Here is a 26588-nt window from a genome sequence, read left to right on the forward strand (position 1 = left end):
AAAGGAACAACTGAGCTAGAGAATGCACTCAGCAAAGGCACCATACCTTCTCAACCCCCTCTTTTTAATGCCTTTTAGGTTCATTTGACTAATTTAAATGCTGTCAGACAGTTCAGAGCTGTAGAGCAGATGGAGAAACAACTTCTAAGGTGAAAGCTGAGTATTTTTGTCTGATCCCACACCTGCATTTCTACTGGAAGATGAGCCTTCAGGAGGGTAGAGCATGCCAGAGAAAGATCAGAATGCTCGCTTACATCCAGGTGAAAAAATGCTACATTAGTCACAAACTCTAAGTAAATTATGGCACGTTATTTCCCGTCTTCCACCCAGAACTGCTCAGTATAGATGGATTACCTGCTTTCTGGCACTGAACAATCTTGTCGTGAGTGGTGTCTGCCGTCTCAATAAGAACCCTGCTCTCTTGAATCATCTGTCAAAAAAAAAAAAAAAAAAAGAAAAAATTAGCATTACAAGGGTTTCCTGCAACATCTAACACACAGAAAGTACATAGGTTGAAACTAGAGAGGATGTTTGTCCTGAGAGCAGTATGATAAAAACTGAATCCATCCTTCCTTCCTTCCTTCCTTCCTTCCTTCCTCCCTTCCTCCCTTCCTTCCCTCCTTCCCCAGATCTGTATCAAGCTAAGTATCAGTTGCTCTGAAAATGTTTTGTTCCAAAAGTTAATGAACAGCTGCTTTACAACTGTGAGACAGCAATGCAACCAATATGAAGGAAACACAAGTGATTTAAGAAGAAAACAGATTTATCAGACAAACTTCATCCTATGTTCAGCAAAGCCCTTTCTAACTGCTGTTTTCTTAAAAGGAGAAGTTAGTCCTCAGCATAGGTAGTTATTAAAAATGTTATCAAGTGATGAATAGAGCTAATTTCCAGAGGTATTTAAACCTGGATTTTATTCTATACAACAGCTCAGACACTTATAGTAGTTCTTGAATTTCTCCTCTGAGAAATTAAGATCCAAATCCTATCTTCATTATTTCTGTTGAAGGTTACTAGAAAATGCAACAACACAAAAAAACAAAACAAAACAAAAAATCCACCTAAAAGCAACCAAACCAAAAGCAGTAGTTTCAACAAGCCTACTCACAAGTTTCAAGAGACCTCCCTTAGACATCTTCCTATAATAGCCCATTAATAACAAACAAAGGGTCCATTACCTGCCAGGTTCCTGAGCTTCCCTACATGCAAATACTGTTCTCCTTTGATGGTAACTAACCTCCAAAACCTCTCAGAAGCCCAGGCAAGAAAGAATATTGTTCCATTGTTCTCTTTTGTGAAATTGCAAAAGGTGGTACATACCTCTGTCAGGGAAGGCAAGAACATGCTGTAGAACAAACTGTGCCTGACAATAACTTCACTGTCCTGGGATGTTCACCACAAACCTCAATCAAACAGCACCAAAGCAGTGCCAGCTAGAAATGAAGGAAACTGAAGAGTGACTGCCTAATGTTACACCCTGAAAGTACAGAAGTCACCACCTGAAAGCTTTGCCAAAACTCTGCAACTGCTAAAAGCCTCCCTACTTTCAAGTATGCTAAATATGAAAACCCAAGTAGTAGGTTCTGATGATTTTAGTGGAAGACAGCATAACAGTAATAAATTAACACTTGCAAATTAGCACATCTTATACTGTTTTAATTAGACAGAAGGAATGAGAGACGCTTCCACTTGTCACACTCAAACTTCTAAATTCTGGAGGAATTTAGATCCAAATTTTGCTCCTCATCCCATCTTTATTTCTAATTAAATATACTAAGGCTGTATTTAATAAAAATACTTATGCCTTTCCTTTGATATAAAGAACAACACATGGAAAACAAAATCCATTATCAGCTTCACAGGCAGAGTGAAAAAAGCCTGATATACCTAGAAAGTGGAAAATTATTTTTTAACAGAACATACCCAGTGGATATGCCTGAGATTTAAATTACTTTTGATAGTGTCCTTTGCCTTTCATTCTTATTACTTACTCGTTCATGCATCACATTGATTCTTTTCCTCTTTGATATTTTTACTTGTCATCTAGACACACCCAGTCTCTGGCTTTTCTGTACCCCAGCACATTATCTTTTTGTGCTGAAGGAGCCATTCCGCTGACAACTACAAACGCTGAAGGTTGCTCTGAGCAGCGAAGACAGTCCCAAAAATCCTGCAAGTCACTGAAGAGGCAGCCAGAGGCCAAATGTGCACATGCAGAGCTGGGGCCCATCAGGCCAGCCAGCCCAGCCAGGTGATCCCAGCATCTCTGTGGCTCCTGCACCCCATGTAACCAGCACCCTGGGCTTGGATCCCCACTGAGTCTGTGCCCACACTTCCTACCCAGCAGCAAGGTCTGCCCCGTGAGGTCAGCTGCAGCTAAACTGGTCCAGGACATCCAATGTGTCAGACTCTCCTGTGCTCAGATCCCTCAAGCAGAACATCACTTGTGAGGTTTATATATACACACACATACATACATATATATATATATATTTATACAGCCACAGGAAATTATCCCACCATGCACAAAAAAAAGCAGGCTTGAGAATCATGCAACTACTGGACCCACTCCCAGGAGTTTCTGGTATGCCTGTTTAAAGATTCTCAGACATGAAGGTATTGCATCCATTTTTTAAGAGCAAACTAGCACTAGGATGTCAATTTTCCCTTACTGCAGAGCAGGTAGAGCAACCCTCCATTCCTTTGATGCTGACATCAAAGTCTCACTGCTCCCAGCTCAGCAAGAACAAACAATTAAAACCAGATCATCTAGAAGAATTTAACCTGTTCCCATCTTCTTGCTCAGTAGTAATCTTGACAAAAATAAGCAGCTTTTGTTCCATGACAAATCCTGAGAGTGGTTTCAGAGTTCCTCAGCTCAGTGACTGAGGTTAAGGGACAACCTCAGTTCATCACCTGGCATGCTCCCTCACATGTTCTTCTAGGAAATAGTGCACTAGGCAGAAATAATGAGACCCAAGCCAGTTATGAGATATGATTTTAGCTGGCTTATGGCACCTTTACCATCTCTGATAACACAGTGTGCACAACCCTACACGACAGGCCAGACTCTGCCCCCAACAAGAGCTGCATGTGCAGTTTCAGAGGGCACACGGTCCTGCTTCCTAATGCTGCTGTAAAAGATGGCAACAGGATAGGGCAAGGACAAAGCCTGGGTGTTCACTGGGAAGAGACTGATTCAAACAGACAAGAGTACAACAGGCAAGTAAATGCTATCCGGGAATAAAGTTACAGCATAGGGTCATGGTATTTAGATACACTTTTTCTTTTTTGTCACTAGTTTTAAAATGAGACCATGATTTCCCAGTCTGAATCATTCCCTGCTTTTCCAGCTGCCATCACATCTGAAACCCTGCTGGAGGATGTCACCTACTTCTTCTAGAAGCGACAAGAACCAGAATTCCTAAAAACACAATGTGGAAGGCTGTGAGATTTTCTGCTGGGAAGGTAAATCCATAAATCACAGCACAGCCTGAGATTTTCAAGCCCACTTTTGTAAGTAATATATCAAAACCCACCAACCTATCTCAAAAGTGAAGACTGAGCTTTCTGATGTTTGCAGCACAATTTTCCATGCACCTTTCCTCTGCTCAGATCCACAGTGAGCAGCCCTCCAGGCAGCTGTATAGTCCCAGCCATCTGGCTGGAGCCCATCAGGATGCTGTTTAATGTCATCTCCCAAAGGGCAGCTTGCTTCTGTGAGTGACTCCTGCAGAGCAGGAGATGTCCTGCTCCCTCAGGACTCCTGTGTTCCACCAGAGTGTGTTAACTCCTCAGTGCTGAGCTGCAAGGGATTAAGGTCCAAGTGACATTTACTAAAAAGAAACCTTTAGAGGATGGATGTTGGTATCTGGGTCCACTCAGAGGGAGGAAATTTTTACCAGCTGCTGAAGCTGGAAGGATTTCCTGGGGCAACTTGCATTTCCCATGTCAGAAAGAAAGTGATAAACTCTGCCGATCGATGTGTTTAACATAAGTGGAGGGGTGAGGGGGAAACTGGACAAAAACAAGAATGAAAGCACACAAAACCCAATTCCAGTATAGAGAAGAAGTATAAACTTGATTCTTATCAATCCACCTAAAGCTCTCTGTAACAATCATGGTGGATTCCCAAAAAAAAAAGCATAGGAAGCAGGAGGTGGCCCAAAGCCAGGAGTTCTCGCCTTACCCAGTATATGAGACCCAGAAAGTAAAACAGACCAAGGGTTGAAAACACAACTGACCTATCTCACTTCAGTGTCTAAGAATAGCATGGAATATCAAATTTAAAGAACAATGCTTTACTTTGTCACTTCTGTTAAACTAAATAAATTTTAAGTGAAATTTAAAATATCTTAATACTGATGGCATCATATTATTCACATGAAATTAACAGTGCTATTTATTGCCTGTACTAAGGGCAGTTTAATCACAGGATAAGTACAAACTGAACAAAAGAATGTTCTTTTTACTTTAATGAACTCTTGTGCTAAAGACCAATTTCTTCTTTTCATTGTGAATTATTCTATAAACTGAAGAGAGGAAATTAACACAGCAGTCTCATCAAAAAAAAAGACAAAAAAAGAGAGGAAAAGCTCCTGATGGCAAATTAAAGTACTGCTCCTGCTGGAAAGATAAATGAGAAAAAAGGGACAATTCAAGGAAATCTCTCACAAATATTCCAAAGTTTAGAACAGAAATTGATTGAACATCAGGCTAAAGGGAAGCTTTCTCTTAAGTGTCTCCTCATGGACATTATCCCAACCTTCTCTGCCTTTCATTGACAAGGAAGAGTTTTGCCCGGTTACAAAAACAAAACCACAAAAAAACCTCAAAAACAATCCAAACCCACCATCAATCAAAAATATGAGTTTACAAAAACAAGCCAATTAAAAAAAAACAGCTGAAGAGCAAACTGAGCTCATGAAAATTTGAAGAGCATTGAGTATTTGTTGTACACACCTGGGACAAGAAATAACCAGGCCATCAATTGTGTGTCAGCAAGTTTTGCAAGAAAAGGAAGATGGGTATGCAGTGCCAGGACATATGATGGAATGCTGTGGCCACCATTCTATCCCTCACCTCGTCTCTATCCCAGTGTAGCTCAAGCTGGAATTCAGTATCTGAGTCTTTTCCTGCAACATCCCAGCATCAAAAACAGCTATCAAGGATAGTTACATGAGTTGGAAACATCTGAAATACCTTACTGACACAAACTGGAGAAGAAACTGCACAAAATTCACCTTAAATTTCAACTTCATGTTTTCAGTTAGAAATATTTCTGGGAGAATATGGAATCATTGTGGCAGAATGTGATCTGTGAAGATCAGTCCTCTACAGGACAACACGAGTAATGGAAGAAGAGAGAGAGAGAGAGAGAGAGAGAGAGAGAGAGAGAGAGAGAGAGAGAGAGAGAGAGCGAGAGCGAGAGCGAGAGCGAGAGCGAGAGAGGTCAGTTTTCTATATGCTTATGCTAAAACAGCCTGAAGTATCCAACTGGAACTTCCCTCTCTAAGGGAAGTTCTGATTTGACTCTTTTTCTGGTGCTGTTCTAGAAGTGACTAATGGATATAGACAAACAGAGCAAGAAACTTTGAGAGCAGTGGGTGAGAGAATTGTAAGAAGCAGAGAAAGAAATGGGACTTTCATTAATAAGAAGTGGAAAAATAAACTGACTTTCCCAGTCTATGTCCAATTTTGGATGGAAAATTATTTAAAACAAATACAAATGCAAGACAATGTCCATGGGCTGGACTGTGTTTGACGTCAGTGCATTATGACACTTCTTTGGCAGAGGATGCTCTGCTCTGCAATATCCCTTGTCTTCAGCTGCTTAGAGAATTGTGAAAAATGTTCCTCTGGGGACGACTTGATCCCAGCTGAGGTATGAATTTCAGTGAAAAAGCTCACAAAAATCTACTTAGTCATTTTGCATTTACATAATAACTGGGGAAAAGGACTTGATTCTTGGGAATGTAGTCATGCCTGCACCAAGACAAGCCCAAAATGACTGCACATGAAAGAACACCAGACAAAGAGAAGCTAACCTCACACACACTTCAGCAGACCTCTGCTGGCACGCATGGACCGATAGCCATGTCAACAAAACCACTGCCATTCAACAGCTCTACTTATTTCCCAGCAACCTCACCAATGCTTCTTCTCTTCTCAAAAATCCCCAATCTACCTCCATGTTAGCCAAGATGTTCTTAACTACCCTGCAGTACCTGCAGCCACCCTGTCCTTCCATGTCTGCTTCAACATAGCAAGATCAGGCCTGTATACCGAGAAAAACATTTATGACAACGTGAGTTTATATAACAAATAGCTTCATTCTTCAATCCTTTTTACACTTCTTTTTATTTATGATTTGAAAAGACATAGATAACTTGGACTTCTCATATTTCTTAGAAAAATTTCTGTATGCACATGAACCAGGAGATTGGGTAAAAGCAAGAACATTTATTATCACTTGTTTATTGCTTTTGATTTTCAAATTATTCAATCATTTGAACTTGGAGGAAAATAATGTTTAACCAATAGCTGAAATGCAAAGTGCGCAAGTGTCCCTGAGATCACACATGCTTGCATCACCACATGAATATATCGTGCAGACACAGTAACCACAATCTGTTTCCAAACAATTCTCAACCAAAAAAAAAAATAAAAATCCTAACTTCACAGGATTACTGTTTGCAATGAATAATTCAACCATCTGCCTGGTCCAGCTGGGCCCCATCCCCTCTCTTCATATGGAGTAACTCCTTTTTTTAGGTGTGATCAAAGAACACCAGCGTTAATTTGACAGGTTGTGAGGCACACTGCATGTGCTGCCCACCTGAGCAACCACTGACAAGAGGGAGCACACAGGTAGAGAGGCAGAGTGAGAGCCCTAACTCACAGGAAAGAAAGCTCTGAAGAGCAACTCCAAAAGTGACAGGGTACACTATCCTAGGAGGTGTGTGTGGGAAGCAATGACAGCATGATCGGAATCCATTCATCACGCTCTATGTATGGAATCAACTAAAGCTGTAAATTGAAATTAGCCATTCTACACTGCATTTCTGATCATTGACACACTTTTCAAAAACGTCTGTGTATTGTCAATAGGCCACCTTATTTTTTTGATTTTGGCAAATCCTATTCCCTGCTCTCCTCTGCAGAAACTCCGATACAACCCAGTATTTTCAATGAAGCCTCCTCCTATATGAGATGTGGCCAAGAGTGCAGCTCCACTAAACTGCTGCAATGCCACCATAAAATGAGAAACACAGTCCTGACAAATTGTTCCGGTTCCTTAAACAAAGCACATTAAATTTTATTCTAATAAGGTCTCTCTCAAAAGAAGATATTTAACACAGCAGACAATAGTAAAATTAATTTCCCAGGAAATAAAACAAACAAACTGCACAAACGGGTCTTTGTCTGTCTCACAGCTGACAAAGGCTGAGCAGGAGGGAACAGACAGTTAATTGTTTTCCAGATCATTGTGGCACGTTTCTGAGCATTCACACCTCCATTTCCCTGGACCCTCAGCCCTGTTTATGCCCCATTAAGCAACACAGGCAGAGTCTATTTTACTACTTTCCGTGGTAAAATAAAAAGGTATATATTCCATCGGCAATTTTCTGTAAGGGGAAAAATTCTAACACACTAGGGCTGTTTTTATCAGAAATTATTTTCAAAGCAGGCTTTTTAAAGAATGCGGCACATGTTGTGTTTTCAGAAGTGGTGAGGAAGTGTTTGCCCAGCACTCAAGTTCCCTGTGCTGTGGGGCCCAGTGAGTGAGGCAGAGCTGCAGTCCCACTATGAGATTTAGGGTCAAACATTTTTCCATTTTACTGTAAAAGGAATTAAGAAGTATAGCCTGTTCATACAAGAGACAGGCCAATATAAACAGATTTAATTTTATGCATTTAAAAATGCTCTTAGGCCATTTCATTCGAAAAGTACTTTGAAGTAAAGACACATGCAGCAAGCATAGTGGATCCAGTTCCTTGAAGCCATTATATTTATCAACAATATAAAAGGCTGAACTGTAGTATATCTTGAATTAAAATCAATAAATAAGCTAAAATATTTTATATTGCTTTCCAACAACATCTTCTTGTGCTCCCATTTGCACAAAAAAAAGTATCTAAAATAAATATACCCTGGATTATATGAAGTCATTATACAGCAAGGAGAATCCCCTTGTCAACATTCAAAATGCAAACCCCTTCCCATACTGTGATTTTTAAGTATCAAGATTAATAGAGACAGTTCATTTATTCAAACATAGAAAAGGTGAAAGAGATTTCAATATTCTGCTGCTGGCATTGTCTCAAAAGGCAAACATCCAAAATGCAGCAAAACCACTTATTAAATCCAGCTTTTTTTTTTCAGAGGCGAATAGTTTTAGCAAAGTAAGAGGCATTCACAGCCAAAGTGGGTAAAAAAAATAGTATCACGTTCTCCTTAACAGAATTATATCTCAAGTCAATCCTTATGTAGGCAAGGCACAACTCCTTTCTCTGTCTCTCTGATTTTAAACCATTTACACGCTCTCTTGACATTCAAGTTACATCTTCCCCCACTGGAGACAAATGTGAGAACAACCATTATTTAAAACAGTTATACAAGTGTTTCTGCCTACATCCAAAAGAGGCCTTTCACCTATTCAAATTGAAAAACTGTTTCCAAAGTACAAGGAGGCCTTGAAAAGTCCCATGTGTACTCTTCAGTATATAATTACAAAGATAAGAGATGACACATTCATTTTGGTAAAACTCCATTAAGCAGGCCTCCAAAGACAGAAAAATCTCTTATTTATGTGCTATTTGCTCCTTCAGGAAGACATGGGACCATGTAACAAATCTACCCCAGAAAGGTTCCATCTAAAATAAGGCAATCAACTGGATTTGCAAATCCTTGTTCTGGTACCGTTACAGCTGGCATTTTATTACCATAATTTAATCACTTCCAAGTAATAGAAACTATTCTGGAAGGAACCCGGGGGTTATTTCAGAGTACTTTTACTATTCCTGTTTTAATCAACATCAGTGTCTTCCCCCACCCTACAAGCTGATTTTCCCCTGAAAAGTGTGTTATAAAGGCAAAATTGAGATGGGAAGGAGGTGGGCATTTGGCACATTGAACAGCAGGTCAAAGCTTCAATCACCCTTTGCAACACATCAGGGTCTCTGGAAGCAATTCCATACTCCCAGATTGTTCACCATTTTATTCCTTATGAACTCAAGTTGCAAAAAAACCTGCTGTCCTCTGAACATGAGTCGTGATTCAGTCTGGCTGCCACAGTGCAGTGTTTAAGTCAGGCTTGGCAGAACTGTGCCCCCTGCTATCGGTTGCTGCAGACCGCCAGAAAAGTCGGGAAGCAGCGGGGCACCCCCACGGCCCAAGAGGCACAGTGTGACAGCACCTTCTGCTGCTGGAAGCCACGCACAGCTGTTGCTCAGTCACCCACAGCAGTGACATATGTCATACAATGAGCAGCAGCACTCATCTGGAACGCTTCCAGTTCGTGTCTCTACATTTGTGTAAGCATTCCGGTACCACACTGACCTCTCCTTCCCCAGGCCAGAAGGTGGGCATTTTAACCTTCTCTTCCAACCCTGCCATGCCCGCCCCAAGAGCAACACTTCATCTGACCGGGGCACTGTTTAACAGTGCTGCTGCAAAGCATAGGGACAGGGAGGGCTCAGCTTTGCCTGGGAACTCCCATGCTGCAGCTCCCTACCTACTGTCCTTGTGCTCTGCCGCGGGGAGGCCAGCAAAGGGCAGCACACAAATCCTGCTGCTTCCCAAGGACAAGGACTAACAGTGCCAGACTGAATTGCCACTAGTTTTGTAAATAAAGTCCTTTTCAAATGCCAACCTGCGCTAGCCACGACCATGTTTAAAAAAGGAAACAACAACAAAAAGCCCAGTGTGGAATTGTGGTGATTCAAGGGCAACTTTGCAGAGCCCAAGTCATTTGAAGAGCCTTGTTTATTTAACTGGAACATTTGGGCGTGTGAAAGCCAGCGGGCACAGCCTGTCCCCACTCCCAACAGCGGGGAAAAGCAGAGGTAGCAGTGTGAAGCACTTACCAGGTCATATGCTGCCAGCACCTTTTTCTGCACATCGGGCACGGTCCCCAGAGGCTCCAGGTAAGGAAAGGTGTCCTTCATGCAGAGGGCCACCGAGGGCGTGTTGTCGCTGCTCACGAGGCGCGAGGACAGGGTCAGGATGCACTGCTTGAGGCTGGCGATGGGCGGCAGCCCACATAGCTCCTTCACCGACACCATGGCGTTCTGGGGAAGCGACACAAACACCTCAGCATGTGTGGCCACTCACCACTCAGTCCCCCCTGCCTGCCATTGCCTTGACAGCTCTTTCTTCTTCTCCCCTCTGATGGGAGGCAGTGTTATCTTGCTGTTCACCATCCCCAGGCCCTCCACGGACCACAGGATTCCATCTCCCACAGGAATTCCCCGCTAGTCCCATTCTCTGTCCCGAAGCCTACTGCCAGCTCCAGCTTTCTCCCAGGCTCAGGCATCCCAACTGCTAGCTCTTCAACTACTTTGTATTGCAATTCCAGCCCTAACAGGGACAAGTTCTGGTCCCCAGCATATTAAACCATCAGCTTAAAATGCTATTTCTCTTCCCAACTGCTTAGACTCCAGTCACTTTTGATGCTCTAATCACTTTGTTCTCCCATCATTATCATCTTCCAAGAACAAGTTTGACAGACCTTGCCTTTCCCATGGGAAAGGCAAGCAGGAAAAACCCACTTTGTTTTCAGCCTTACATTATCACATCATAAAGAAACACAAACACTCTCTCCCCTTCATAGGTCACATGTAAGAAAATCAATACCGGATATACAGGTCAAACCAAACTGACATGCCAGGATTTATTTATCAGGTCAGAGGACATACAGTTGACATGCACCCATCGTTTAACTTCTTGAGTTGTACAAGGTGTGACCAAGATGCACAAAACCCAAAGTAAGAGTATTGTAACAACCCATACATTGCAAATGTTCCTCCCACAACTTGCTGTAAAAAAAACAATAATCAGACAACGCCTGGCTAAGTTTTTTTCTCATTAATTAAATATGAGAGCATGCAGTTAAATCCAAAACTGTGTCTTTATACAGCATTCCCCAGAATGTGATTTTTTACTGAACTTTTGCTAGGAAGGCACATTAATACTGTTCCTGAGTCAAATTCAGAGTATTTTCATTTATGCAGTTCATATATAGTGCCTGACCTAGACAGAAGATGGAGTCAGCAGTTCAAACTAGTTACTTTCAAGGCATGAAGGAAAAGGAAAGGCTGGGAAGAGTTTCCCATTCTTAAAAATATGCTGAGACTATTCCTTTGAGAGTGATTTAAAGCTTATGTCATTTTGTAAACTTTTCCAGCTGTCAACATTTCATTTACTTTAGACTCCATCCAGAAGAGTGGGGTCAGTGAAGTGCTGCACGTTTTTCTCCTGTTTTTGAGAGACAAAAATGAACTGTTTCTGTATCTTTACCAAGGAGATAGCTACAGCTGATTCCAGCTATTTATTAAGAAAAACCTCATTGTTTAATGCTACTCAGTTTTGTTTCTAGGCAGTGCCTGAAGCTCTGAGTTGAGCTGTCCTTTAATCAACCTCCAGTCACTCCCACCACAGAGGAGAGCGTTGGGGACGTTCTTGTTTGGTTTTGGTGCCACTTCACACCCTGCCAACCACCAAGATCTAACCCAAGCACTTGTCACAGTGCTGTGCACCTGGGCCCTGATGCTGCTGGCCACATGCAGCAGCACGGGTGCAGGGACAGACTGCCAGGAGACCCTCTGAGCCAAGACATGGCACTGGTATCTGTGCCAGCCCACAACCAGCCAAGACAAAACAGCTATTCAGCAGAGAGGAAACTGCAATCCAAGTGGCATTCAGTGCCTATGTTGAACATCTGCAGCCCCGGGGCAAACAGTGGCAGCACACACTTGGGAAAACATGCTGCTCTTTGCACAGTGGGTTTCTTTGGTGTACACAAGATCTTAATGATACATCCACTGACTGCTTCTTATACTCAACCAAAGAAAATTCAGAGCATAACCCTCACTCAGTTAGCAAACCAAAACCTTGTTGATGTTTTCTAGAACCAATGAGAAAATACAGTACTTAAGACCAGAGGCAGAAGACACAAATGTACCCTCAAATTCTGCTTTCTCAGGAAAAAAAAATCAACCAGTAAAACATATTTGGAGGGAGCATACTGATTTTTAAAACATTTCTGCCTACTGCTATGTTTGCTTGCTAATTAGAACCTGTGACTATCGGCCTGCCAATGTCCATTTAAAGGTTGGCAAGAGCTGTGGGTCTGGAGTTTCACCAGCTTCAGCAAGGCTGCCCTAGCAGCAGCTCACACCAGGATTTTCACTTCCACGTTCAGGACAAAGCAACACACACTATGGAAGTTTCATACCTGCATATTTTCTCTCATGTCAGTAGCCTCTCGCAATGGATGCACTGCCAGCTTGAAGATGTCATCAATAGTCTTGAGACCAGTGTTCCTCAGCATGGTGTACTCCCTTGCTTTCTTCCCTATCCTCACTGAGAGGCTGCGCTTTTGTGCCTTCCCGCCTCCACTTCGGTTGGTTATTGCAATGTGAACAAAGAGGGTTACGTGCTCCATGATATCACCAACAAAAGAGCGCAGTGGGATGTGCCTGTACCCGGGCTGTAAGCACTCCAGTGGGATGGTGTACTGTCCTATGAACTCATCCCCAATGTAGTCATCATCTAAAACAACAAAGCGGATCATGGCCAGTTCCGGTAGATTGATCTGGAACTCAAAGCTTTCATCAAAAATGGGGTTATCACTGTTTTGCTGCACAGTTTTAGTTCTTTGTTCGGTGCAGTCTGCAGGAATCCCATGTATTTCTATGCAGACATAGGGGTCTATGACATCCCCTTTTGCACAAGCACCCTTGGGCTTTGGAAAATTCTGACCACTGATAATTTTGACGTGTAGGACCTGGGGGGAGACCCCCGGAACAATACCCTTGGTATTTGCGCTGAAGTAAGACACTTCGTCACGCATCACTGAAGGCCTGAGAACGTACCCGCATCCCCCGTTCTGTAGAAACCAACCAGTGTGTAGGTCCATCATGGGCCCCGGGGTCTGATAGTTCATTGCCACTATCTGGCAACCACAGTTCCAAAAATCTTGAGGATTTAAGTTACTGGAGTCTATCCTCATAGCACTCGGGTACACCCTGGACAGAAACTTTTTGTTGTAGTTAACAAAATCTTCAGGGTATTCATTTGCAATCCGACTGGCTTCTGCCTCACTGAAGGAGCACATTTCCCAGTAATTCTGAGATTTCATGGAGGTCTCAAAGTCTTTGTACTGGATAGATTTGCATAGGGACACCAAGTCAGACAACTCCCTGCAAAGCCAGATCAGCTTTGGTTCCCTTGAGAAGTCCTCTGACAGTCTTCGGGATATTTCAGCCTCTTCATCTTCATCTGTGACCTCTCCTTCTGATACATCCTGGTCACAGGGCAGTTTCTTCCCCTTCACAATGATCTTCATTTTCAGTTTCTCAGGTGATGGGAGGTAGGCTTCTGAGGATAAAGGTGCCTCTGTGTACAGTTTGTTTCCAAAGATCCTTTTCATGTGTTGCACCACCACCTTCTGCTGCTGTACAGAGCAGTGGTTCCCCAAGCACAGAATGAGAGGGTATTCTGAGGCAAAGAAGGCCAGTTTGTTTATTACTTCGATGACATTTCGAAAGGCAAGTGGCGATGTCACGTTGTTGCGGTTACAAATAATGGGTTCGTTATCTGGGCCGTCACAGACGTCCAGTTCAATACTCCGGCAGCTCATCTTTAAAGCTCTGACATAACCATTGATATCAGCTGGGCCCCTGAGCTGGTCTTCTATTAGATATGTATTGTGGGATGCATTGATGTAGTAATGTGACAAAGGCTGTGTCATGTCTTGGACTACTTTTTTGTGCTCTGGGTCAAAAATATCACATTCTGAGGACAGTAAGTATTGAGTAAATCCATCAATCGCAAGAAAACCTTTCAATCGTCCTTCCTCAGAAAGCTCATACCTGCGAATAATATCTAGACACATATCTTCTGTTATGTGGGTCACTCCTTGCTCAGCCTCTAAAAACAGCATGAGGTCATTGGCATCCAGGTACTCTTTGTTCTTGGAGATCTGCACAAGTAAGAAATACACTTCAGGTCTTGTGCAAAGTTCACTGAACGCTTCACAAAACTCTTCTTTTGTTACTCGTGTTGTCAGTTTCTCCTTGCTCTTCTGAATTTCTTTAAATTTTAATCTAATCTTTGATTCCTTTAAGGTGGGGTTAAGCTTCTTTATTAGCTCCACAGCTGTATCTTCTAACATTATGCCATTGCCATCAACATCTGCTGCTTCAAATACAGTTTTTAACCAGGCAAACCGTGGGGTATTATGGCTGTTTTCCATCAAGTCCAGGGGTTGTTTGCTACGAGAAACTAAGTACCTTAATCCTGATACCCAAATATTGGCCACATCAGCTGAATTGGCAACCAAGTCAAGGGACTCATAGTTCTCACCATGAATGACTGACAGCGCACAGTCCTCAGAAATCTGATCTGCAAGTCCATTATTCCTGAATGTTTCTGTGTTCTTCCCAAGTCTGATTTCTTTTATAGCAGAAATATCAAGCTTGGCTTTGTCCAGATCCTTCTTGGAAGGCTCCCAACGAAGAGCCTGCAGGTCAGGATCCAGAGTAAAAAAACGGTTATAAATCCGAGAATTTGGACGAACTTTCTTCAGTTCACACCCAGCCTGCATAAAGCTGATACAGTCGCTGGCACTGCTTATTTTCTTCTCTGATGGCATGCTGCTGAAGGACACTGTCTTCTTTCTTCCACATTTTTGGTTTGAAGGATCCTGTGGAATAATCACATTTAAAAAAATTAGCATGCTTTTTTTGGCCATTCCACAAGTGCATAAACAATTGAAAAGGTACATTTATGTAAAGATAATTAATGTTCTTCTGAACTTTGAAACACAACATTCTTCTTCCTTCCCATGATTCAGTTCCCTACTGGGCTATAAAGCAACTTGATTGACTGTGGCCATTAGAGAAAGCAAGTTTTCATGAGTGACATTTGTAGCTATTAAACTGTCTTCCAGATCTCAGCAACTTGCTACAACTATGAGGAGGCAGTATCCAGTTGTATATGTTGTGTCCAGTTTCAAAGCAGATATATCACACTCTTGTGTCCCCACTTGACTGGAAAAATAGTTTTTCTGGTCATTTCTGTGTACAACAACTACAAAGCACTGCAGGAAAATGGACAGCCAGACAAGAAATCCAAAGCCTTTGTCTTTAGGATATCTATTCTAACTCCTCTTGAGAAAATACTCAGCCAGACACGTGACTGTCTTTTCAGTATCAACTACTTCTTGCTGCTGGATGTAAACCCAGCTCCCTGCAAAGCTGTCCGTAATGTTAGTGCAGCAACTAAATTTGAACCTTTCCCTGCATATTATCCATTCAAAATATCTCACAATAATTATAAAGTATAAATCATTCTTTTCTCTGCATGATTTACATCTACCCTATTAGTATGTAAACTATCAAACAGCTACCAAAAACACTTTTGAAACATCACTCAAGACTGCAATCAATTGTGAAAGACTTGTTAAAATTTCCCTCCTATTTCCCTAGCCACTAGCAATACTTCCTTAGTTTTCTGCCTTCTGTTCTTGAAGGTACCTCAGCTGCCTGGAATTTGAATGGAAAAGGAGCCCCAAGGCAAGGAAATGCTGGGTCTAAGCACTCAGCCTTCCACCCTGCTGCCTCAGGCCCAGACATCAGATGTGCACCAGGCACCAGCTTCCCCAACAGGCTCTGGGGATCTGCTTTGAGACACCGAAACTCCAGCTCCTAAACCCTCTGCAGCCTGGACCTCCCATCCCTAGCCCAGCAGCTGGCTCCTCTCAGCTGCACTTCATCTGCTGTGTCATTCAGACCCCCCTACCTGATCATATTCCTCTGCAAATCCTACCTATAAGCCCTGCTCTAGCAGGGCCCTCCATCCACCCACCTGTGTGCTTTGATGCTCTGCACTGTCCGAACAGGACCTTGTGTAGCTCCCCAAGCCACAGAGCATCAGTTTTGGTGCTCCTAACCATCTCCACTCCTCATCTGCATGTCTGCATAGATGCTTTCAGCAAATTATTCAGTATGAATGTTTCTACAAAATTGCTGTTGTCATCCACTCACTTCATTTAATAACATCCAAAATATTTCCAAAGCCCCAGGCCCCTAACTACTGAATTTAAAGGCATGGGATCTACTGGGAAGAACAAAATTAAGACCTCTAAACTTCTTATGACAAAGATTTCTCATTAAACTAGTACAGAGGCTTCCACTGACAAAAATAATTACTCTTGCCATTTATTTAGTACTTATTGTGAGAATGGGTCTCAAAGAAACAGGAAGAAAGTCAACAAAGCAAGTGCCTCAGGTCAGCTACTTTTTTAATTACAGTTTTATGCTAAAATATTATGTTCCTGCATTAACATATTGTGTTTTAATACACAGCTTTGGCTAAGAAAATCTTCAGGCAGTAGATGCTAATGAATACAAACAAATGTAGCAGATTACTCCATGGGTTTTAGAAGAGCCTCTTTTTTATTTCCTTATGTTTACAGGGGCAAAATTTAGATTTAAGATTGATGATTAATTAGGATTATTTTTCTCATATAGTTAGGTGTATTAATGGCCTTGGAATCTGCAGTGAATCATTCCTTGACAGAGGTTCCTCAGGGCCAGACCTGGAAATTTCATCAGAGCAGCCTATCTGAGTTATCTACAGGTCTGACATTTTGTCTTAACTAGGGAGGCACAAATGTTATGGAAATACTTTATTTTCTGAAATAAAATAAAGATATTTATTTTTAGCTCCAAGATGCCCATGTCTTTTGATCAAAGTAAGACAGGGAATTAATCAGCCATTTTTCAGGTATTCAGGTGGGAAGAAAATTGACCTCATGGACAAACAACAAAAGTTTCCTTTTAACACTCAGTCTTAACCCCTCAGGGATTTTGGTGGTGATTAGATTATCCTCTGTGTCATCTTTACCTGCTTCTATTTTTGATGGATACTTCTGGTTTTGTATTTAGTGGTATGTAAGGAACATCCAAGAATTGTACAACCTTACTGCATGTCAGAGTAGAACTTCCCCCCTATCTTTCAATCAATTGAAGAGAATTCAAGCCTAATCCACAGACTAATTGCCTACAATTAACAAGATTTATGTAATATTGACACTGATAGGATTACTTTAACTGGTACTAACAATGTCCTCCATCTAATGTATAATACACACAAAGCCCACAAAATTGCAATTCCTAACTGAGCTTATTACTGCATCGGCTTTTCCCCTCTTGGTCTCTCCAGACTAGGAGCTCCATACTCAGTCTTTCAAAGTGAGAGTTTTACTTTAGCTATAATGTGAAAGTTTTCATAATAATCATGAAGCTAATTATCCCAGTCTTGCAAAAAGTCAAAAGGTGTTTCTGTAAGCTCCAATGTTGTCTTCTCAGCCTGACAGCCCAGGCACTTGCCTTTGCATTACCACACTCCTAATGCTTGAACCAGCAATTCTGGATCCTGTCACCATGGTTTAGCCAGGCCACACACCGCCAGATCCCCAGCAACCACTGTAGGGAGCAGAGGAGTATTTTCTTCAAGAATTGTCCTCCCACCACTGAGCCCCACTCACATCAATGCCTGGAGAGGACAATTTGGATACCCTGTGTCTCCCCACTGATCCTATGTTTTTTCAGCTGAGACTCCAGACTTTGTGTTCTAATTTTAGAGCAGCTATTGCTTTCTTTAAATCTCTACCTTAATCAAATTTCAACAGATTCATCTTCTAAAACAAGATATCCAACCAAGAATACTGTGCTGCAGTGTCTCCAGTGGCTAAACTGCTGTTCCATTTTACTGAATACAGTAACAAGTACAGTCACCTGGCAAACTAAAAGCTGCCAACATCTTACATGGATAAATAAGAAACCTGCTCTCTTGTGCTACCTGCCAAAAACATTCCCACTGCAAGTTATCAAAAAACTTCTCCTCAGTGTTCACCCACACAAGAGCACTAGTTCCTCTTCATTAACCAAAGCAATCAGAAAGCACAATGAGATGCAGCCCTGAATCTTGGAGCTGAAAAGACTATCTCCAAGATGCCTTGCCTAGATAACAGGACAGTAACTGGCCTAGGACTGCCCTTTACCCTCAGTCACCTGTACTGATGGAACTGAAGTTATAGTGGCAGTGAAATATGGAAGAAAAAAAAAAAGGATGATATTTGCTAAAAAAGAGAAATCTACATCAATGTGAAAACGAGAAACTAACTTGTAGATTTTCCACTCCAAGATCTTTCCTACCAGAGACACTCAAACTCTTTACAAAGCACTCTTCCTAGAAAAAAACACAATCAGTTTGCATGCAATGTGAAAGTACAAAAAGGAAATGCCCACTTACATGGGAAACCTTGTGTTTCCAAGGTAAGACACTTTTTTCAAAGTGACTCAAAACTAGGGTTTCCTTCAGTTGTTTGATTATCCCCTGTAAGGTGATCTAACAGGATGACTCCATCTCCCTCCTGCTCCTAAGCCTGCATAATATCACTTATATAAAATACCTCAAGTACAAGACCACATCAATATGCACTTAGATTTCAGCATAGGCACCACTGCTCTGAAATCATTAAGGACCAAGGAGGCTTATCTGTGTGCTGGCCTGACTGCATGCTAGCATTTTCTAAATGTTTCTAAAGGAGGGATTCAGAACACCAGTCTAAGCACACTCCCAAAATAGGAGAAGCTCTCCTGTTGAACACATCATCTTCGTCAGAGAGACTGGATACATAAACAGTAGGATCACTATGCCATCAGCAGTTGTGGGAAAACTCCACCCCATTCACCCTGACCTTTGACTGCTCAAACTTCTGCTGTTTAAATCAAAGAGCTAACAGAAATAAATAAGTGGGATTTAAAAAAAAAATTAGTAAACACGCTCTCCACCTCATCCCACCCTCTTTGTCAAAACTATAGGCCATAAATTGCCGATCTAAAGTTAGGAACCAGGGCAGTAATAAGAGTAGATAGCAAACCCGCACACAAAGGTCAAGTTCATGAATTATTATTTGTCTGAAATTAAGCTACCTGAAGGCTCTCTAAAGCATTGACAGTCTTCCAGGATTCTGATGAAGAGGATAAAAAACGCAAAAACCATCACCTACCCAAAGACACCAAAAACCTGTAAAGACCTGCAGAGCTCCTGTGAAAGGATGTGAAATTCAGTAATAAACATGAGAATATACTCTTTAAGTGTGATTAAGAGCTATTTCCCAAAAAAACAATTCGCATTTTCACCAGTTTGATTCTAAACTTTGATATTTCTCCTGAACCTAGCACTAAGTTATCAGTAATCCACAGCTTTGTCTGTCCTCACAAATAGACTGTAATAAACAGTTCTAAAAGCTCTCTGCTCTGGAAACTCTAGATGATCCAATTAAATGGCCAACTGACCACCTGATTTTTTTGTTTTCTAAGAGAAACTAATTAGCTCTATAGGATAATTTTTGGGGGGATGCTTCTGGGTATTTCAGTTACACAAAGAGAGAATCCCGGTCTCTGAATATCTTAAGGCTTTACTGTACTTGCGGTGGGAAAATATACCTTTAAACAAGAAGTAAAGAAGTCAGTGAGTCACTAATGGCACTCAAAGCACTGTGTAGAAGGTTGAAAAATGATAGTGTAATTTCTCTATAATGAAGTAAGCCAGAGCAGGGAAGATTTATATAAACCATCCAAAAAACCACAAAGTCAAAGCCTGAGTCAGGGCTGCAACTGGAGCTCATACACAGGTGAGGCTCAGCCCACTTGATCATATTTGTATCAAGGCTTGAGCACACAGTACCAGCACATGATTAGAACAGGTACCAATGATCACTGGAAGCCAAGGCTCATCATTAGCACACAAAGCTTTCTTATGTAAATCTCAGCCATGTTCTGGCCATCCTCAGAGAGTATCCTTGGACTGCCCATTTTACAGATTTTATCAACTTTGCTCACAGCTCCTGCTATCACACCAAATTAAGGAGCTGAACTCCCTCTAATCTTCTTTGGCAAGACCTGTAGGATCTAAGTATCAGATAGATACCCACTGTGACAACTCACATGTCAACGAAGAAAAGGTTGCCTTACAAATTTCATCCAGACTCACAGCTCACGGCACGAAGCAGGCACGTCTGCACAGGGGCTGAACAGCCAAAACACCTTACTGATGTGAGCAGCTGTGGGGATGCTGCCAGTCAAACCTGGGCTAACACCCCTCTCAGAAGACTGCAAGAGCAGACATTACTGCTGTGAGATCAACCTTGGGCAGCCTCTTCAAGGCAAAATTCCTACTAATTTAGGGATTTTTGTGCACTTGGAGAACAAAGACCAGATCCAAAATTTAACACAAGCGCTGTTAAAAGCTGAGCTATACGTGTAATGGAATAAACAGAAAACTTAAGGCCAACCAAAAATAAAACATGGACACATACATGAGAAACAGCTTCAGAACACAGTGTCCAACAATTCTCCAAATACCAAAACAGTCCCACTGGCATGTCTGCAAATCCAGCAAGTTGTCACTAACCAGCAGCTTAACTCAAGCACAAGCTCCATGTAGAAGCCTCAGCACTACCATAATTCACAGAGAGCAAGGAGTAAGGGAGCTCAGACACAGGAAAGAAGAGTGTCCTGGGGAACAGTGAGTAATATCTGTATTTACAGCAGCCTTTCCTCAACTCCCCAGGATTGCCAGGGCACTGGGTATGGGCACTGGACTGTCACCAAGACCTATAATAATAACTATGGTCAGCTTCTCATGAAAAAGCCACCCTGCAAAATGGGTACTGCAAGGGCAGGAAGACTGAGTGAAGACAATAGCTTAACTATTCTGGGATGCTGAAGAATCCCCACTGGAGAAGCTCAAGAGGAGGCACGACCATAATGGCTTGTCTGATTTCCTCTTTTGCTCCATTACTAAAAAACTCTTTCAAGTACTATTGTGTAAGGCTGGAAGGAGATACAAAAGAATGCCTGGAGCAGATCTTCAGGAAACCAAAATGATTTGCTGCTTAAAAAATGCTTTGTTGTGTACTTCCTTTTTACCTTTTCTTTTTTAAACGACTACCAAATTTATTCAATTTTACCTTGAAGAAGATTTACCTTTGCTGTCTAAATGACAAATTAGAGCAAAAGAAAAAATCAGCAGCACATAAAGACTCCATCTGGAAATGCTTTTTGGAAATGAAAAGCACACAATGCAAGAAGGGTTTCTTTTCTGGCATGATACCATGCTGAAGTTACTACTTTTCCTTTCTTTTTATAAGTAGAGCCATGAAGCCAAGGTTGAAAAGCTTCCAAGAACACAAGAACATGAGAGGCTATAATGAGGCTACCACTTCACAGAGCTTTCTGCCATTGTTGTTAGAGTTTCATCCAACTGTTTCCCACAATTTCAAGTAGCTATCCCTTTATGCATTAAGCAACATCTACAGTGAGAAACAGATTCCTGTATGACACCAATACATAGACACAATGTCTCCATATAAGCCTACAGAAGACACCACCTGATAAAGGTTTTTCATGGATACCGTCCATTCTCCCTGAGGAAAAAGCCCCTTCACTAAGGACACCCCAAGTACCAGATCTACTACCAGCTGGAAGGAGGCTTGTAGTTTGTCAGGGACTGACCTAGCTCACTGGATGTAATATCTCCAACCACTACCACTCCCAAATATTCTGTTATCTTCTAGTGCTTGGGTTGCTCACAGGCTCTAATACTTCTTAGCCTGCAACAGCACCCTGGACATGGATTGAACTCATCTTGCAGGGAATATAAATCTGAGAAAGATGGAAAGACGCTTTCTGTCTTCAAGCAGAAGTAGTAGCAGCAAGGTCTGGAAAAAGGGGAACTCAGCTGCAGCATTCCAGGAGAACTCCACTCTAAAAATCCTCATTCTGTTACATCCTTAAAGGATGTTATCTGAACATCCTTTGAATGCATCTGAGATAAAAATTAAGAGAAAAAAAGAATGCCAGTAGCAACTCAGGAGGAAAAGCCAAATAAGTTTAGAAAGACCTGGCTAAGGAAAAACATGCCCAACTGGTCTCCTCTTCATTACACCTTCAAATACTTGATTGGCACTGCTCTGTGAGTGGGTAATTTTCACTGCCAAAATCATGGAAAAGCTAAAACAATATTTGATTAATACTAAAAAGATGATTAGCATTACCTGTTTCCAACATTATGGAACACAGAGCTTGTCAGACTAACCTGATATTTGTGCTTTTATGATATTAAAAGTTTGGTTGATACTCATGAAGTCATTGTAATAGACTCTAATGTATTATGGTTTCTGCCATGTATTTGACTTGGTAGTAAATAACATTTTGATTAAGAAGATACAGCAATAAAAATAAACTCAGAAGACATTAAATGGACCAAACACAAGATAAATTATAACTTTCAAATGCAATAGTAAATGGGAAACACTTATCAAGAAGCAATGCTTCAAATGGGATCCTGCAGGGACCCATTCTTTAGTCCAGTGCTATTTAGCATTTTTAGAGTGACCTGGAAGAAAGCATAAAATCAATACACATGGAGTCTGGAGATGATAAAAAGCCAAGTTTCAACAGTGATGAATAACAGAATGTGAGTCAGCAGTCAAAAGACTGCTTGACAGGCAATACATTAAAAATTAAGTATTTTCCAAATAAGGACCAAAATACAAGGTCATAATTCTAAAAACACAAGGGCCAGCCCTTATTTACAGGACTCTGATGCAAGAGAATAATTTTGGGTAAAAAAAGCCAACTTTGTCATCGCAGATGATCAGCACAGAACATAACAAAAAGATCACACACAAAAATATACTTGGTTGTATAAACATAGTATCTACTCAGGATAAAAATTTCTCATATCATTGTATTTGTGCATCATGCAATGCTCTCCATTTAGAAATTACCTTGAAAATTAGAAAATTCACAAGTACCACAAGAATCAGGAAGATTTTGGAAAACACATTCAAGTAAGGGATTACAAATTATTTTAGTTTAATACACATATTGTATGTATTAATAATTATTATATTAGTATTAATAAAAATGTGCATTACTATAAGGAAAAACTTAACAGACACCCTATGCCCTAATTAAGGGGTATCTGGGCACTTCTATTCAGAATGTAATGCTTTCAATTGAGTAGCTTAATTAAATCCTTAATCAAAGTACTTTAAGAAGTCTTTCAAATTACATTTCTGTAAAAATTTCCCCTAGAAAATCAAAATGTGGATTAATGTCACAGATTTTTGATTACAGAATATTCTGTGCTGGAAGGGATCCACAAGGATCATTGATTATGAAGATGATTATATAAAGATTATCTGAAGGTCAGTACTATCTGGTGGTACATTCTTTTAAATCCTGGAAATAAACACATTCATAATCAAACCAAACTTTAAACAAGAAAAGCAAAACTGACAATGGTCTCAATCTCCCAAGGATAGCTGGAGAGTCTTCAGCATTTTTTTCATCAGTACCTGACTCCTTCCAAAACGATGTCTCATGAGATGAAAAATTATTTCATTTAAGCCCTATTTAATGGAGAGCAGATGAGACTTCAGTGCTATTTTCTGGACTGATTATTTAAGTATTAACTCAAAAATTAAATCCTGTGTTTTCTCCCAAAAAAATGGTTGAATGGGACTGTGCCTTCTGGTCTGGTATCATGCCACTAGAGATTACCAAACACTGAGGGCCCAAAATAGGGTGACCAATTTAATTTCGTTCTGAATCTTACAGCAGTCCTCCAGGAATAAAATGAGTAATCCAATAAGCCACACAAATCTCAAGAGGCTAATCACATTATTTTAAACCCTTTTTAATCAACTTAAATTATTTCTTCATTAATCACATTTATGCCAATTCAGATCAGCCCCTATACCTAAAATTAGCAATGAAGTTACAAAAATCAATAAAATTAGGTAATGAAACTAGTTTAACGGGTTTTTTCTTAAAAATTCCAACTGTCGGTCATAATTTAATTATTAAATAGGTTGAGATAAAATACATCAAGCAGAATATGAAGTATATGGGCAAGACAGGGCAGTGTTTTATCTGACCTATGATAAAGGGGTAAAATTTTGCTTTGTGCTATCTAAAGGCCCTCATTTTCACTGCTAAAGGAGTTGGCAGGGCTGAGAACAACATACAAGTGAAACAATGATTTCAGTGGTGCACTTAGCAACGGTATGACAAATTAAGCACCTCCCTTACAAGCAAAACACAGATTTCTCCATTAGTAGAAAGGAAAGAAGTATTCAAGAAACAGCTGTGCTAGCCTCATTAAATCTTATTATGTGACTCCCATCAGTAGGCATATTCCAAATTTTTACCAATGCAGACACAGACTGTTTTCATTACTCATCAAAATAAACAGTAAATTAGGCAGGTTACAAGCACCTTGATAAGCTGCAAACTGCAGCATCATAAACATCCAATTTATTTAAAGAATAACTGATTTGCTATGGAGATGTGCTACAGTTTTTAATCACATTCCTTCAAAATTATCCACCTTGAAGGGCAAAATTCTCCTATTTCCCAGAGCCCATATCTTAGGGAGAAAAAAGCCCAGTTGCTCACTGGGTTTTGTGTTTGGTTTTTTGTAACAAATAAAGGAATGTAATTATAATGTAGTTTTATCCTGGTCATATAAATATGTATTTGCTAAATAATAATAAATCTTTTATCTTAGAATTAAACTATGTGCATGCCTGGGTATTACAAATCCTTGGGTTTTATACATGCATTTTTACAGTTTATGTAGATCACCCACCTGGTATAATTGCCACCATCCAGTTAATATTTAAATGTTATGATTTAGTGGCTATAGGGGTTTTAGAAAAAATTTGAACTCTAACCACAGTATAACTACACTTCAGCTGCAACATAACTTAGCACTTATGTGGAGAAAGCAACAGCTCAAATCTCCAATAGTTTCAGACATTTGCAACATTTAGAAAACGTTGAGCAAGAAGAAAAATGTTGGATTAGCAGCCAGAAGAGTGGGAACCTCCTGGCATTCCAGTTCAGCTCAGAAACCCAGGAAGACCCTGAGGAAACACTATCTGATCTGGATTTGTCTCATGGTTTCCACAAGACTCAAAAACGTTTCTGACACACAAATCTCAGTACCTTGGGAGAAAAGGCAGCTTCTGGCAGGGTCTTCATCCAGCCTCTCACCTGGGGTGGACACATGGCAGAAATGGGGGTCTAGCAGTGGGGACAGGAGCAGCTGGGCCAGGGGTTTGGGGGAGCTTTTTGTGTTAAGAGGTCCAAATTTGGTATTTGCTTTCTCGAGGCCAGAATGCCACAGGCCCCATTGCTAAACCACAAGGTTCCCTCATCTTGCACAGTTGTCATTAGCACAGTTTTCATTAACACCAACACGCTCTGCCCAGAACAATTTGAGAGGGTGCTTAATGACCAATAAATACAGGCCACATTTAGTTTTGCAAGCGTGAACAAGTGATAGCAGAAGAGTGACATTAGTGAGCACTGGGAACCACTTTTGTATGGACAAAAATCACCGGTTGCTCATTTTAAGCTTTAATCTTACAAACTGTTATACACATTTAGTCCCCAAGTTCACATTGTTTATTTGTTAATATTCTATTTAGATTAAAATAGGCACGACTATAATAGTGCATTTGTTCATCCAACAGCTCAACTCCTTTTTAAACCACAGCGCTCTACCTTTTCGAGACTTTTAAAGGTAATTCCTCCCACCAGGGAAACAGATTCTAAATTTAGTGGTGTGTTTTTTACATAAGTGGATACAGTGAAAAGACAAATGTTGAAAAAAAGTTCGTTTCTTCTTGAAATATTAACTCCCTCCTTTCTTCTTTCTTGTTATTTTTCATCAGTTCCTTTGGCTGGATTTATGAACAGTGAATGCTCCCGAACCCTTTCCCCCTTTATTCACCTTGGCTGCAGGCGTTGCTAACTCTTGGAAAGAAGAGGCCAAAGGTAAGCAGGAAAGCAGCCTGGCAGAAGGCAGCAGCAGTGAGTGCCCCAGACCCAGGGGAGCACACACCCATTCTCAGGCTGGACTGCTCCGAACCCAGCGTGCTGGGAGAAGCCACTGTCTGAGCTCCATTTTTACAGATGACACTAGTTTTTGGTTGCCTAAGGAAAAATAATATTGCTGTAAATACACCGCTTAAGATTATTTTTTTTTTTAAGTGTCTGACTTTAAATAGAAGACTAAAAAGGACAAAAATTCAAAAATTATAGAAAATTACGGAAATAATTTGCTTTGCTTGTCAGCTTTCCATTTCAAAGCTCTTGATGAAATTTCTCATCTTAACCCTAAAGCAAAGCTTTATGCAATGAAGGGCCAACATATTTTATATCTGTTTAATTATAATAATGAAGACTTTGGTAATGCATTTAGAAGAACTACAG

General features: G+C 40.8%; 1 protein-coding gene across 1 annotated transcript in view; it reads right to left on the minus strand.

Annotated features, from left to right (window-relative positions):
- Positions 1-26588, minus strand: part of PLCL1 (phospholipase C like 1 (inactive)) — a 179312-nt gene that overhangs the window by 24992 nt on the left and 127732 nt on the right. The window contains exons 2-4 of the mRNA XM_058840106.1: positions 12458-14929; positions 10089-10292; positions 355-430 (exon numbers count right to left, since the gene is read on the minus strand). Coding sequence (XP_058696089.1) covers positions 355-430; positions 10089-10292; positions 12458-14929 — 2752 coding nt within the window. The remainder of the gene's footprint in view (positions 1-354; positions 431-10088; positions 10293-12457; positions 14930-26588) is intronic.

Source organism: Poecile atricapillus, chromosome 5 (genome assembly GCF_030490865.1).
Source record: "Poecile atricapillus isolate bPoeAtr1 chromosome 5, bPoeAtr1.hap1, whole genome shotgun sequence".
Lineage (NCBI taxonomy): Eukaryota > Metazoa > Chordata > Aves > Passeriformes > Paridae > Poecile > Poecile atricapillus.